The 14,159-nt window shown below is 40.3% G+C and overlaps 1 protein-coding gene across 1 annotated transcript in view; it reads right to left on the bottom strand.

Annotated features, from left to right (window-relative positions):
- The window catches only part of PLEKHM3 (pleckstrin homology domain containing M3), a 167,013-nt gene that overhangs the window by 22,575 nt on the left and 130,279 nt on the right, over positions 1 to 14,159 (bottom strand). Inside the window, exon 8 of the mRNA XM_054585747.1 lies at positions 3,069 to 3,226. Coding sequence (XP_054441722.1) covers positions 3,069 to 3,226 — 158 coding nt within the window. The remainder of the gene's footprint in view (positions 1 to 3,068; positions 3,227 to 14,159) is intronic.

Below are 14,159 nucleotides of genomic sequence, written 5' to 3'. Positions count from 1 at the left end.
TATCCCCAGGACTGCCTGGGTTTTTCCCCCAGGCCTGACTTTCTGGGGGCTGATCCCGCTGCCAGGGTGTCCTCAGAGACCTGAGAGTTGACTTCAGCTGGGGAAGTGGTATGTGAAGGAGGCAGCTGGGGTGTCTACGCGGGCATGTGTGTGGCCCTGGGGTGCAGGACAGGGTTTGGGGTGGGAAGCTGAAAGCATCCATTTGTTTTCTTTCCCTGGTCCTTGTAAATATCAGGTTGTTCCTGCCCAGTTCTGGTGAAATGAAACTTCCTTATATATAGCACATGTTGATATTGATAATATATACATCCCCTTGCAGTTCTCAGTCTTTGCCCCATGAGTTTTGATTCTCTGTTCATACACGTTAAGGACTGTTATGTCTCTTGGGATAACTGACCCATTTATCACTATGTAATGCCCCTCTGGTGTAAAGGATTGGTATTCTTTCTTTAAATATCCAATAAAATTCACCAGTAAAACTATTTGTCTTCTTTATGGAAAGATTTAAAAATTACTAATTCAATTTCTTTACCTGTTACAGGCTTATTCATATTTCTATTTCTTCTAGAGTCACTTTTGGTAATTTGTCTTTTTAGAAATTTATTTCATCTAAGTTGTACAACTTACTGGTACGGAGTTGTTTATACATACCTCCTTATAATTTTTTAAATTGCTGTACCTTTTTCATTCCTAATTTTGGAAATTTGTGTTTTCTCTCTTAATTTATTGGTCAGTGTACCTAAAGGGCTGTCAATTTTGCTGATCTTTTCAAAGAGCCAACTTGTGGTTTCACTGGTCTATTGTTTTCCTGTTTTCTCTTTGGCTGATATCTGCTCTAATCTTTATTTTTTCCTTTCTTCTCTTGCTTTGGGTTTAGTTTACTTATTATTATCTGGTTTCTTAAGGTGGATTTTCAGGTTGTTGATTTTAGCCCCTCTTTCCTCTTTTCTGATGTAGGTATTTATAGCTATAAATTTCACTCTATGCATTATTTTATCTGTTATTCCATACATTTTGAAATTTTGTATTTCATTTATTTCAAAATATTTTAAAATGTTTCTTGTAATTGATATCTTCTTTGACACAGAGTTTTTAGTATGTATTGTTTTATTTCCAAATATTTTGAGGTTTCTCAGATTCTTTGTTACTGAGGCTCTTAATTCTATATGTCAGAGAACATACTTAGTATAGTTTCAATCTTAAAATCTATTGAGACTTGTTTTGTGGTCCAGCAATGGTTTATTCAGTTTAAAGCATTAAAACATTTTTTTATCCTGAGGATATTTACCTGAGGACATTTTTCATTGCTTTTAGAGTAAGATGAAGAAAGAGAGGAAGGTAGAGAGAAACATCGATGTGAGAAAGAATCATCAGTTGTTTGCCTCCCAAACACGCCTGGACCAGGGACTGCAGGTTCTCAGACCAGGGATCAAGTCTGCAGCCTAGGTATGCTTCCCGACTGGGACTCAAACCAGCAAACTTTCGGCTATGGGATGACAGTCCAACCAACTGAGCCACACCAGCCAGGGCTCAGTTTAAAGCCTTTTTAAAGTTAATTTTTATTTTTTTATTAAACTTTTGTATTGTGATATAATTCATATAATATAAAATTCACTCTTTTAAAGTATACAATTCACTGATTATTAGTGTATTCACAAGACTGTGTAACTATCATCATAATCTAATTGCAGGACATTTTCATCACCCCCCTCAAATATCGGTATCCATTGGTTGTCCATACTCCCCTTCCCCCAAGCCCTAGGCAACCACTAATATACCTTGTCTCTAAGGATTTGCTTCCTTGGAAAATGTCCTATAATTAGAACATAAGACACATGGCCTTTTGTGTCTGGCTATTTCACTTAGCACAATGTCTTCAAGGTTCATGCACATGGCAGTATATATCAGTACTTCATTCCTTTTTAGGATGAATAATCTTCCATTACGTGGACATCTCCTCATCAGTTGATGGACATTTATGTTGTTTCCACTTTTTGGCTATTATGAATACTGCTGTTACGAACATTGGTGTATTAGTTTTTGTGTGGTGTACATTTTTAAGCAGTATATAATCTCTAGGCTTTGAGCTAAGTACCTGTCCACTCAGGAAACTGGAAGCTGGAGAGTGTATGTTTTTGTCTGTCTTTCTGTGTGTGGGAACAAAGTTCCTGGATGTTTACAAAGAGCCTTTGGGTTCAAGAAGCAGCCAGAAGGGCTGAGTCAACTGTTAATATCTTAACACTACCCTACACGCTTCAACTCTCCCCGGCTTCATGCCTCACCTTCTGTCTGAACCACAGTGTAAGTGAGCCCTGCAGGGTGGGAAACGGACCATGACGTTCATGCCCAAAGAAGCCAGTGTACACACATAGACACACATGGCATATCTTTCTATTATGCTTTTTGGATAAAAGGAAAAGTGATATGTATCATTTTAAGATTCAAGAAAAGCAAGGGTAAAAATCCTGCTCTCAAGTTAGTGGGGGCGGGGGGGGGGCGCGAATCACTCATCAATCAATGGATATGATGATGCCCAAATGTTACTTTGGTTAGAAAAAAAATCCCACACAAACTCCCACTTTTCTCTCCTTTGGTCCTAAAACTTTCATCACTGCACTGCAGGGCATCTGTGGACAAACACATGTGGTGGGCCAGACAGCTGTTCACCAGTGTCCTCTAGTTTTATTCCTAGTAATCCACCCCGTTTTGGCCTTCCTCTGAGGCTGTGATTTCCCACCGCCTATCACTTGGCCCTGGAATGGCTGTGAGGATTCTTCCTGCCCAGGCTTCATTCTAAAAATGAATCTGCACCCTCTTTGTTACCTAATAAGGCAGAGCTAGGCGATGTTTCCTTGCAACTCTGTTATCTCATTCTGGATAAAGGTAGTGAGGTGAGTTGGAAATAAATATAGAAAACCAAAGGGTAAAAAATGTTCACCAAGAATAAGGGAAATATGATACCGAGTGAGAGACAGAGATACAGTATTTCACTGAAAGTTGGCTGATTTGGCCAATATCACTGCATGTGACATATTCAGGTATACGTTTGTAAGACAAGAGGTGTGTACCTGCTTGTTGAAATATCCTCAAAAGGGTAGAGGATCTCTCCATTGTTGCAGATTTCACAGATGAACCCCTTCTGGCTGCAAAGGCTGCAGCTGTACACATGTGAGGTGGCGAATTTAATGACCTTGCCCAGGAATGGAGCCAGCTTTCCCTCCATTACCTGCAGAAAGAGAAATGGGACAGGGAAGCAAGTCATTGAGAATGGAAACCTTGCAGATGAGAAGAACTGGAATTCCTTTCCTTTACGCAACAGGAAAACCTCTAATTATAATTTCTCAGCAACTCTGAGAAAGAAAAGACATAGTATTTTCGCTCCAAAAGAACCCTTTGGTTTAAACCACTGGAGGTTGGAAAATGGAGATGTTGAAACTTCTTTTGTATTCTTCTTTGTAGTGTGGTGTAGGGGATTGGGAGTCCTACTTCCATAGACCAACTTCACAGCTATGGTGAGGAATAAGAGGAGTGTGGTGGAGTTCCTAAAATAGACTGAAAACATACGGGGTAAATACGCATGTAGAACTTCATGCTGTAAATTCAATAATACTCTTTCTCTGATGAGTTAATAGGATAGTTTTTCAGTATCTCCCCCAAGAACACATAACAAATGTAGAAAAATAGGTTTATTTTGCTGCTGACAAGTATCCTAACATAAAGAGGTCACAAATTTGGCAGTATGAGGGTCATATTTAGCCTGGAGGTTAAAAAAAAAAATCTTAGTGTTTTTTAAAAATGAGCCAATTTAATAGTTGGGAGATTTCACATACAAATCTAAATTTTGTGGCTTCTTTTGAAAAACTCCTTAGATCTAGCAGAACCAGGCGTGAACTCTAACATGCGAGGGTATCGGCTGTGACAGGGGCAGCTCGCTCCCACTGGGGCATGTGCTCTCCTGGGGACACTTGTCCCCACTAGGCCCTGGTGTCTTGCATCTGCCTACCTCCCACAGTTACCTCACCTCCTGGCCCGCGAACACCCAGGATTTTGGAACTGATGGTTGGTCAGATCCCTCCTCACTTAACTAACACTGCATGGGCTTCAAAGAGTCTAGCAGTTCATACAGTAACAAGATAAAGCCTGCCTTTATTTCTATTGGTGCAAATGTATACATATGCTGATTTGGATACAGGAAAAAAAGATGAAATTTAATTTGGAAATAATTGGAAATAGATGGATACCTTCAAATGACTACATAGTTAAAATGAAAATTTTACATAAAAAATAACATCTGAGGGCAATGTAAATCATACCTAAAGAGAAATTACCATGTTAAGGAGAATAAATTAGTTGTAACTGACATTACAAAAATAAAAGACTACAAAGAATGTAATACTGTATTTTGCAAAAAATGAAGCTACGAATAGTACTGGAGATAAAGGCTAAAGTGGTTTTAAAGATCACAGCATAATCTCACAATGGCTTAAACATAAATATAACACCAGTTAACTCTAGGCAAGGGAACAAGTTGGAAAAGCAAGTCTTTCACTTTGTATACAGTTTCTTTTTTTTGCGTTTTTAAAACAATGTATATTACTTTTGTATCAAGAGGCAGAAAGTGAACAGAAAAATGAGGTTTACTGCTTTATAAGAGTGGATTTATTTTTCTTAATGAAGACAGTAGAAATTAGGCTGGCTTTTTTTTTTTTTTTTGAATCAAGCAAATCCATTTCCCACCATTATTCAACTTATTTCCCTCTCTATTACCTTCAGAAAGCCATAGGCAGAGCTCTTTTTATTTTTACTTTCTCACGGACCATTAACTTCGGCAGACCCCAGTAAAGCATACTCCTAATACCAACACATGATGCACTTTCTAAGAAATAACCACTACCAAATCATATACCCGGACACCAGCAAACACTTTCCAATGTGTCATAGGGTTATTTCTAAACTGTGGTAACAATATTTCAGTTCTATTTGGTTTTACTTACATTACTCTTTCCTAAACAACCAAGGTTAATGACACATTTAAAGAGAGGCACAAACTATTGTCCATTCAGGGGAAAACATCAGGGTATGGAACAGTTCTAGAAACCAGGTGGGTGAAGGTTGTTTGGAGGAGCTGAGGATGAGAAGACCTTGAGGAAGACCTGAGAGTTATCACCTAGGATCTAAAGGAGCAGACTGGGCATCCAGAGCATAAAGCTTTGCCCTGTCTAGATGATCTCCTTGAGACAAACGGTGTACACATTGTGAAACATTTTGAAATATTTCACCAAACTTACACTGCCAACAATGTATGCTTATTTCTACCCAGGGGTTTTAATAAGCTTTAAAGAGTTAATTTGGGGATTGCTATCCTTATAATATTTAGTCTCCCTATCAAAGGACCTGACCTGTATCTCCATTTTATTTTTTTTAAATTGTATTTTACTGATTATGATATTACAGTTGTACCAATTCCCCCGCCCCCCCCACTCAGCACTCCCAACTCCCTCAGGCAACCCCCACGCCATTGTTCATGTCCATGGGTCATGAGTATAAGTTCTTTGGCTACTCCATTTCCTATGCTGTACTTTACATCCCCGTGGCTATTCTGTAACAACCTATTTGTACTTTTTAGTCCCCTCACCTCTTCACTCATTCCCCCACACCTCCCTACCATCTGACAACCATGAAAACACTCTCCGTATCCATGATTCTGTCTTTGTTCTTCTTGTTTGCTTAGATTGTTTTTTAAGTAATTAATTTTTTTAGAGAGAGGGGAAGGAAGGGAGAAAGAGAGGGAGAGAAACATCAATGTGTGGTTGTCTCTTGCATGTCCCCCACTGGAGACCTGGCCCAAACCCAGACACATGCCCTGACCTGGAATTCAACTGGTGACCCTTCAGCTCGCAGGCTGGCATTCAGACCAATGAGCCACACCAGCCGGGGCTAGATTCAATTGTCGATAGATATGTATTTATTGCCGTTTCATATAGTTTTCATGTTCTTCTTTTTCTTAAATCTCCATTTTCTTAAATCTTCATTTATTATTGCTTAATAAAAATTTGCTTTCTTCCCTGTATAAGCCACTCATGTTTGTTATATTTAGGTAATTTCAAAGTTGAACTGCTATGTAACATTTTTTTTCTTGTTAGCTATTGCTGGTATATTAGAATATATTGACTTCTGTGTACATCTAGTATATGACTATATCTTACTGAATTTTCAGGAATGCAAATCATTTTTAGGTGAATCTTATGGGTTTTCTGAAAGTAATAACCTGGTCCCTTCCTCTCTAATATTATACCTCTTGTTTATGTTTCATGTCTTATTGCATCACCCAGTGCTCCGAAACCAGTATTAAGTACCAATGGTGTTAGTGGACATTCTTGCTATTGCAAAGAGAATCAGACTGGAAATTATGGAGTGTAGCGAGAGGCCCATTTTCTCCATTAGGAACACATACACGTTTTGTCATTCATCACATTTTATTGATTCCCTCTCTTTTCAAATTATAGCTTTACTGAGATATAATTCACCATACCATGTAATTCACCTATTTAAAGTCTAGAATTAAATGGCTTTTAGTTTATTCACAGAGTTGTGTACCAGCACCACCATCAATTTTTGAGCATTTCTTTAACTCTTCCAAAAAGCCTTGGACCCATTAGCAATTACTCCTTCCCTCCCCCCAACCCCCGCCAAACCGCTCCCAAGCCCTAAGCAACCAATAATCTAATTTGTCTCCACATATTTACCTATTTTGAACATTTCATATACATGGAATCATACAGTATGTGGTCTTTTGTGATTTGCTTCCTTCACTTAGCATAACATTTTCAAAGTTCATGTTGATTCTCTTTTAAATGTCTCTGGTGTAAGTCTCTTTTTCTCGTCTTGCCCAACACTCTTATCACTCCTCTCAATCTTCTAATTTTAATTCCAGATGTCAGTCTTTTTCCTTCAACCCAAATAGCGTGTTTACTAATCAGTTTTAGACTCCACTTTCATCATGTGTCATCTCTTCCCTCAAACCCTGGCAAACTCTTATTTTATCATTAATAAAAACTCTCTCTTCATTCATTTCATAGCGTTGTATTGAATTACTACGTCCCATATACTTGATACAAGAGTGAACTGGGCAAAACTGGATCTTACATTTTCCTGATGTGCAGGTGTCTCCATAAGCTGATTCCATGCACTCCATCCAAACTGATTTTCCACTTCTTACTATGCACCTTCTGCTGTGAGCAAGCTTTTCCTCCTGCAGAATATGCTTATTCTTGCTCTTGTGCCTTCACCCATGTCATTTCCTCTATCTAAAGTTTCGCTTCTTTTCTTAACACTTATTTAAATTTCACCTAGGCTTCATGGCTTGGATCTATTCTGGCATGATCTGGAAAGCCATCTTTGGCAACTTCAGCTGTTTGGATCTCTTGTGCTTCACATAAATTACTTTTACATTGTGTAATTTAATATAGAACTCAATGCTGTTTTGTACTCTTTGCCATTGTTTAAAATGTGATTGTTTTGCTTATCCAACTGTTGACTGAACATATCGAAATGGTGATACTCACTATAAAATGGTGATTTCACTTTAAAAAAATGTCGATTTTATACGGAGCAACCTAAGAGAATGTAAATTGCTTAGAGGCAAAGACTGAGTCTCACGCTTGCCTTAAGTACCCCCCTCTGCCAGGCACCTAAGTGCTCGTTGGCTGGCTGCGGATGCCTCCCGTCTTTTTCCCTTGGCTGTGGCAGTCCTATCTTAGGGCTGTCTTTGTGTCCCCAACATTGTCAGTCATTCTGCTGTGTGACTTAGCGAGGAGCGTAAAGGGTGCATGGATCTGGTGGCAGCTCAGCTACTCAGGGGCTCTTTTTGCTTCTTTTCACTTGATTAATTGCTCTCCCTATTTGTCAGCTTAGGTTCATGACCATGTTCCAAGGGGCTAAAGCTGCTGACAGTTTTCCCTCCAGAAAAGTGAGGTAATAGCCTATAAGTATAGTTTAGACTTTACAAACATTTCTTTAATATTTCAAAAGGAAAACTTTATACTTATAATTTTCCAGGGATTAAGATATATTTAGGAGGTTTAAATCTTATCTTTGAACGCAACTGCTGGCAACACTAGGAACAGGATCCAACAGTCTGGCTTCTGGTCTAGAGGTTTCATCACTACAAAAAAGTAGGTTCCAAGAGTGGTATCTCCTAGGGTTCTTTTTAAAAATCACATATATCTTTACTCTGGATAATTGCTTAGAAAGAAATCAAGTGTCTTGCCCCTCACCATCTCCTCCTGCCCCTGAGTCTTATGACTTCCCTTTCTACTTCCTAGCCACCTTGGTGGGGGCTTAAGATTAGGGCCACACTCCCCAAATATCAGGAGGATGACAGCCTTACAGAAGACTGAAGCCCAAGGATCCTCCTACTGTTAGGTTCCAAATGAGAACGAAGAGTAGAAGAGAACTGTTAGAACGCCAGTGGGCCAGGAAAATGACCACGGGCAACGGGGGAACAAGAGCAGAGCCTGGGGGAGGCTGGACTTGAGAACTCTGCCATGTCAGCCCTAAACTGGAGTGCCCCCTAGGGTGACAACAGTTCTTAGTCGGGCCCAGCATGGGGAAAAGTCCTACAAGCTGTGTGTCCAGAGTCGATCCAGGGGGTTCTAGTGTCTCTGAGAGCAAGCCAGGACTGACTGGGAAAAAGTAAGCCCCAAAAGTAGTTTCTTCATAATACTGGCTAAAGCTTATGAAGACAAGAATCTAACCATAATATAGTTTTTGCTTCTTGACAAATTAGGTGTGTATTTTCCTGGTGCATGGTGGTTAGATTTATTAGGGAATCTTTCAGAGTGGCTTATATTACAGACTTTTCCATACTCCCTCAGAACTTAATCGTCTCTGGGTATTGGGAAGCAGTGGGATGGAAAGGAAAAAACAAGGCTGGAATTTGTCTTCCGTATTCTTTTCCTAGTAATTAATTTTGTCACAAGTTAATGTAACTTGGCAAAGTGTTAAGAAAAGAAGCATATGGTAATTAAATTTGTCACAAGTTAATATAACTTTATAACAACCCATCAAAAGTCACCAGGCCGGACTTCCTGTCAAGATGGTGGCGTAGGTAAACGTGGTACTCACCTCCTCCCGCAACCACATCAAAATTACAACTAAACTACAGAGCGACCATCATTCAGAACTACCTGAAATCTGGTTGGATGGGAGACTTGCAACTAGGGAGTTAGAGAAGAAGCACATAGAGGATGGTAGGAGGGGTGGAGGCATGGAACAGGCTGGTCCCAAATACGTACCAAATAAAAATTGGGGGGGACATCTTGGCTGCAGAGGTCCCACCTGAGAAGCAAGGGGTCCCAGCCTCACATCAGGCCCCTGAGCCCAGGGTTCCAGTGCAAGGAAGAGAAGTCTCCATAGCTCTGGCTATAAAAACTAGTGTAGATTGAGGCTGAGGGAGGTGGAGGACTTGTAGAGTCCCAGGCAGTTCTTCTTAATGGGTCTGAACATGGACTTACTCAGACTCACTCTCTCTGAGCTCTGGGACAGCAGCTTGAAAGGCACTGGAGACATAAGGGGAGGAAATGAATTTTCCGGCATTAGGACGAGAGCTGGGGGCGGCGCAGCTTTCTCTCAGACAGAACTGCTGGCAGAGGCCATTGTTCCTTTGATGAGCCAGCAAGGCAGGCACCATATCTGAGAATCCATTATCCTGGCTCCCACAGTTTGCCCCACCCCACCCAACTTTCAGGCCCACTCGAACTGTTTCCAGTGGCTTTTCCATACATATGGCCTATCTTGGCTTATACTTCAGATTTTCCTAATTTCTCTCCAACAAGCAGCATCTGGCCTTAGCAAGCCCCATGCCTCTTGCTAAGTGACCTTAGCAGCAGCTAGCCTTGGTTTGCAGCTTGGCCTCACCTGGGCACCTCCAAGCCCAGCACAAGTAGCAGGCATATGCAGATTGCTTTATAGCTTATGCTGGGTGGCCCTGGGAAAAACACAGGTGGTGGCTGACTTTGGCCTGTTATCTCCTGGGAGGCCCCAGAGCCAGCATACCCAGTGGACAGCTTCAGACCATGTTGAAACATCACCACCTAACCACCTCCACAAGTGAGACACTCAAGGGGCAGACTCACCAGGCACCAGAGTACCACTGAAGTAAGCCCTGCTCTATGGCCCCTGTACAGTTGATCCTTCACAATGGTTGGAGGTCAGTGGTCACAGCCAGTCCTTGCAGCTGATTGACCACTGACCTGTCAACAGCAATCAAGGCTCAACTACAACAGGACAGTGCACACAGCTCACATAGGGGTGATACACCTCGACTATCCAGCTTGGATGATAGTGAAGGCTGTTCCACTGTTTCCTACAGAAAACCTGCTACATTCTGGCCACTCTGTCAAAGCCTGTCAAGCCTGGGAGATTCAGCATCTCTACCTAATACATAGAAATAAACACAGGGAGACTGCCAAAATGAGAGGACAAAGAAACATATTCCAAATGAAGGAACTGAAAAAAACTCCAGAAAAAGAACTAAACAAAGTGGAGACAAGCAATCTAGTAGAGGCAGAGTTCAAAACACTGGTTATAAGGATGCTCAAAAGACTTAGTGAGATCTTCAACAGTGTAAAAAAGGACCAGTCAGAAATGAAGAACACACTAACAGAAATAAAGAATAATTTACAGGGACTTAACAGTAGAGTGGATGAAGCCAAGAATCAATCAGTGATCTGGAATATAAGGAAGCAAAAAACACCCAATCAGAACAGTAAAAAGTAAAAGAATCCAAGAAAATAAGGATAGTGTAAGGAGCCCCTGGACAACTTCAAGTGTACCGACAGTCCCATGATGGGGTGCCAGAAGGAGAAGAGAGAGAGCAAAAAATTGAAAACCTATTTGAAAAAATAATGACAAAAAAATTCTCTAACTTGGTGAAGGAAATAGACATACAAGTCCAGGAAGTCCCAAACACGATGAACCTAAAGAGGTCCACACCAAGACGCATCATAATTCAAATGCCAAAGGTTAAAGACAAAGAAAGAATCTTAAAAGCAGCAAGACAGAAGCAGTTAGTTACCTACAAGTGAGCTCCCATAAGGCTGTTAGCTGATTTCTCAACACAAACTTCACAGGCCAGAAGGGATTGGCAAGAAATAGTCAAAGTGATGAAAAGCAAGGACCTACAACCAAGTTTACCCAGCAAAGCTGTCATTTAGAGTTGAAATACAGCTAAAGAGCTTCTCAGACAAGAAAAAGCTAAAGGAGTTCATCACCACCAAACCAGGATTATATGAAATATTAAAGGGTCTTTAAGAATTAGAAGGAAAAAAGATAAAGAATATGAACAATAAAATGGCAATGAATACATGTCTATGTACAATTGAAACTAAAAATCAAAATAAATAAACAAGCAGAACAGAAACAAACTCATACATACAGAGAACATTTTGACAACTGCCAGGTTGGGGGTGGGTATGGGGAGGATGAAAGGGATGAAGGGATTGAGGAGTCCAAACTGTTTTTTACAGAATGGTCGTGGGGATGTGGAATGCAACATAGGGCATACAGTCAGTGATATTCGGGCAGCGACGTGTGGTTTCAGATGGGTGCAGGACACATTAGGATGATCACTTGGTAGGTTATGTGGTATTTGGTCACTGCGATGTACACCTGAAACTAGTATAGTATTGTATGCCAACTGTAACTGAAAAATTAAAAAATGATTAGAAGGCAAAAGATAAAAATAAATAAATAAAAATAAACCAGGAAAAAAGTCACCAGGCCATCAATCAGGTAGTCATTTGCATATGTCATTAATGATTGCATATGTCATTAGTGATGGCAATATAGGCCTCTGGGTTGAGGTTTAGTTATCCCTTATTTTATTTCCCCAAAGTGCCTGTCTACGTGAACAAAATCATGACAAAGTAATTAGCAGAAAGTATATGTAGCGCTTTCCCCATCTCTTCAGCCCTCTGCGCTCAATCAACCTCCTCCACCTTCTCCATGTACCAAATTGCCCTGTCTCCTGGAGAAAAGGCAGATGTCTGAAATATGGCGAAAGAGTTTGCTTCTGTTTTCCATTCAACTTAATTTCTTGTACTAAGAAGGGTACTAGTCTGATATTATTTATTTGGAGAGCATGCGTATATGACTATTTCAGAGGTATTTTCTGACTGGGTATTCAAAGAATACACACTTCCATTTGTAACTTAAAATGGCGTGTCCTCTTATTGCAAGGTAGGATAAGGACAAATTGCAGCATCAGGCTGATACCTTCTTCCTGATTTTGCTGTTTTTCACGTTTGTAGTCTCTCAATAAATTCTTTCCCTCTATCATTTCAGGCACTTTGAGCACTCAAGGAACCATCAAATATTACTCTCCATGATCCAGCTAGCTGACAGATATACCAAATATGCTTACCCCACGAAAGCTGCCTGGTCCAGCTTCCAGTTCAGGGATACACACATTTTCCCCCCTCTTCTATTCTGGTCAAGATGGTCAGCATTGGAATTTGAGGCCTATGGCTTTCTTGCAGACTAAGACAACAGACTTTATTTGATTTACTTTCCTGCAGACCAATCAAAAATTACAATTAAGTTAAAAAATAACCTAGTGCTGTCTTCTCCAAACCACAGTTTCAGAAGCAGCTGCTTATTACTCATGTGTGGCACCAGGAAATTGCAGTGTCATGTTCAAGGTCGGCAGCCAATAGAGATCTGTGGGATTGGGAAATGGGCACAAATGATTCTTTTATGTTTGTTACCTTCACTCCCTTGGCACCAGCACAAAATTCAAAATCGACAGGGGGAGAGGGACAGAGCACTAGCAAGTTGGACAAGAAAAAAGAAAGAAAAAGCTCTTTCTCATTGAATTTTTGTATGCATTGGCTAATTCCTTCCCCGTGATTTGTCAAGTTACCTTCCATCTGAATACAAGCATTCCTCAACCATTGTGCAGCATTTAGATTCTGGCCAACTGTTGGGAATATTTTGATGAAGAGGGCTGCTGCACTTGACAAATGGCCCCTCCTCTAAAAGTCTAACCAAAGACCCCATTCACAGTAAACAAAGCCACCTGCCACTTACTAGTAACAAGCTAGCTTGATGAAATGGAAGAATCAAAATTGTCACACACTGTAAGGTGATTTCCAATATAATTTAGTTTGCATTTGCTTGGTCAGAGGCCCATGAAAGGTGGCACTCACCATTTTCTCTGAGTGCCATTTCTCAGCATAACAGGTGGGCACAGTGAAGTCTAGGGATCTAGGCCATGTCAGTTCGCAGAGCATTAGGGAAATACAGCCTGTGGAGTTTGCTCAAGTTTGAAAACCCTAATACACAATGAGAATATTCTGAGTTCTCATGTAATTCTAATTTTTACTCTTCTTAATCATAAATCCTTAAAATTGGAAAATAAAAATCATAGGGGATTTTCCTAGTTCAAAATGTTTGCTGAACCCCATTTTCCCACAATTAACCTTTGAGCTCCTTATCATGGCTCAATGCTGGGATGTTTGTATATAAACAGAAAACTGTGTCTTCCCTAATTAGCTGCTCCCCCCTATCCCCCCCCTTTACCTATTATGGGTTGCTCTAACACCGCTGAGCTTTTGGCTAATCAAGCACTTCACTGAGGGTGGATTATGATGTCATCAAATAGTTCTTCCCTGATCCTTTCCCAAGGGTGACAATTTCTACTCAGACTTAGGAAAGTATGTGATAATTGAATTGGGTTGATGTAATTGGGTAGATTTGTGAGTAGTCCTCATCATTCCTATCAAATTATGTTTTGCTTCCTGCTGGAAACCAAGTCTTAGGGAATAAAAGATATAGGAATTTCAATTTCAGTTTTCTTTAGTTGTTGAATGGCAAAGATGAACTGAAGAACATAAATTTCATACTCAGAAAAACATATGGGATGGGGGTTCCAGTAGGTAATCTTTCTGGACTATAGAAAGTGCCACAAGGGGTGTGGCCTTGTGCAGACACAGCCTCGTGGAACTTCACTGGAAGCATTTGCAAAGAGTCAAGTACGGTTATGTGGTCCACATGTTCTGAGTCCCCAAACAAGCCACACAGTCTGATATAAGTACATATGCATTATTTATGAGGGAAAATGATCACAATATTTTAAATTGACACAGTTCCAAAAAATT

This window comes from Pteronotus mesoamericanus, unplaced genomic scaffold (assembly GCF_021234165.1).
Source record: "Pteronotus mesoamericanus isolate MK-2021 breed Mesoamerican mustached bat unplaced genomic scaffold, CSHL_Meso_final contig_90, whole genome shotgun sequence".
NCBI lineage: Eukaryota > Metazoa > Chordata > Mammalia > Chiroptera > Mormoopidae > Pteronotus > Pteronotus mesoamericanus.
The sequence above is the reverse complement of the archived record's forward strand: the minus strand, read 5'-3'. Positions and strand labels throughout refer to the sequence as shown.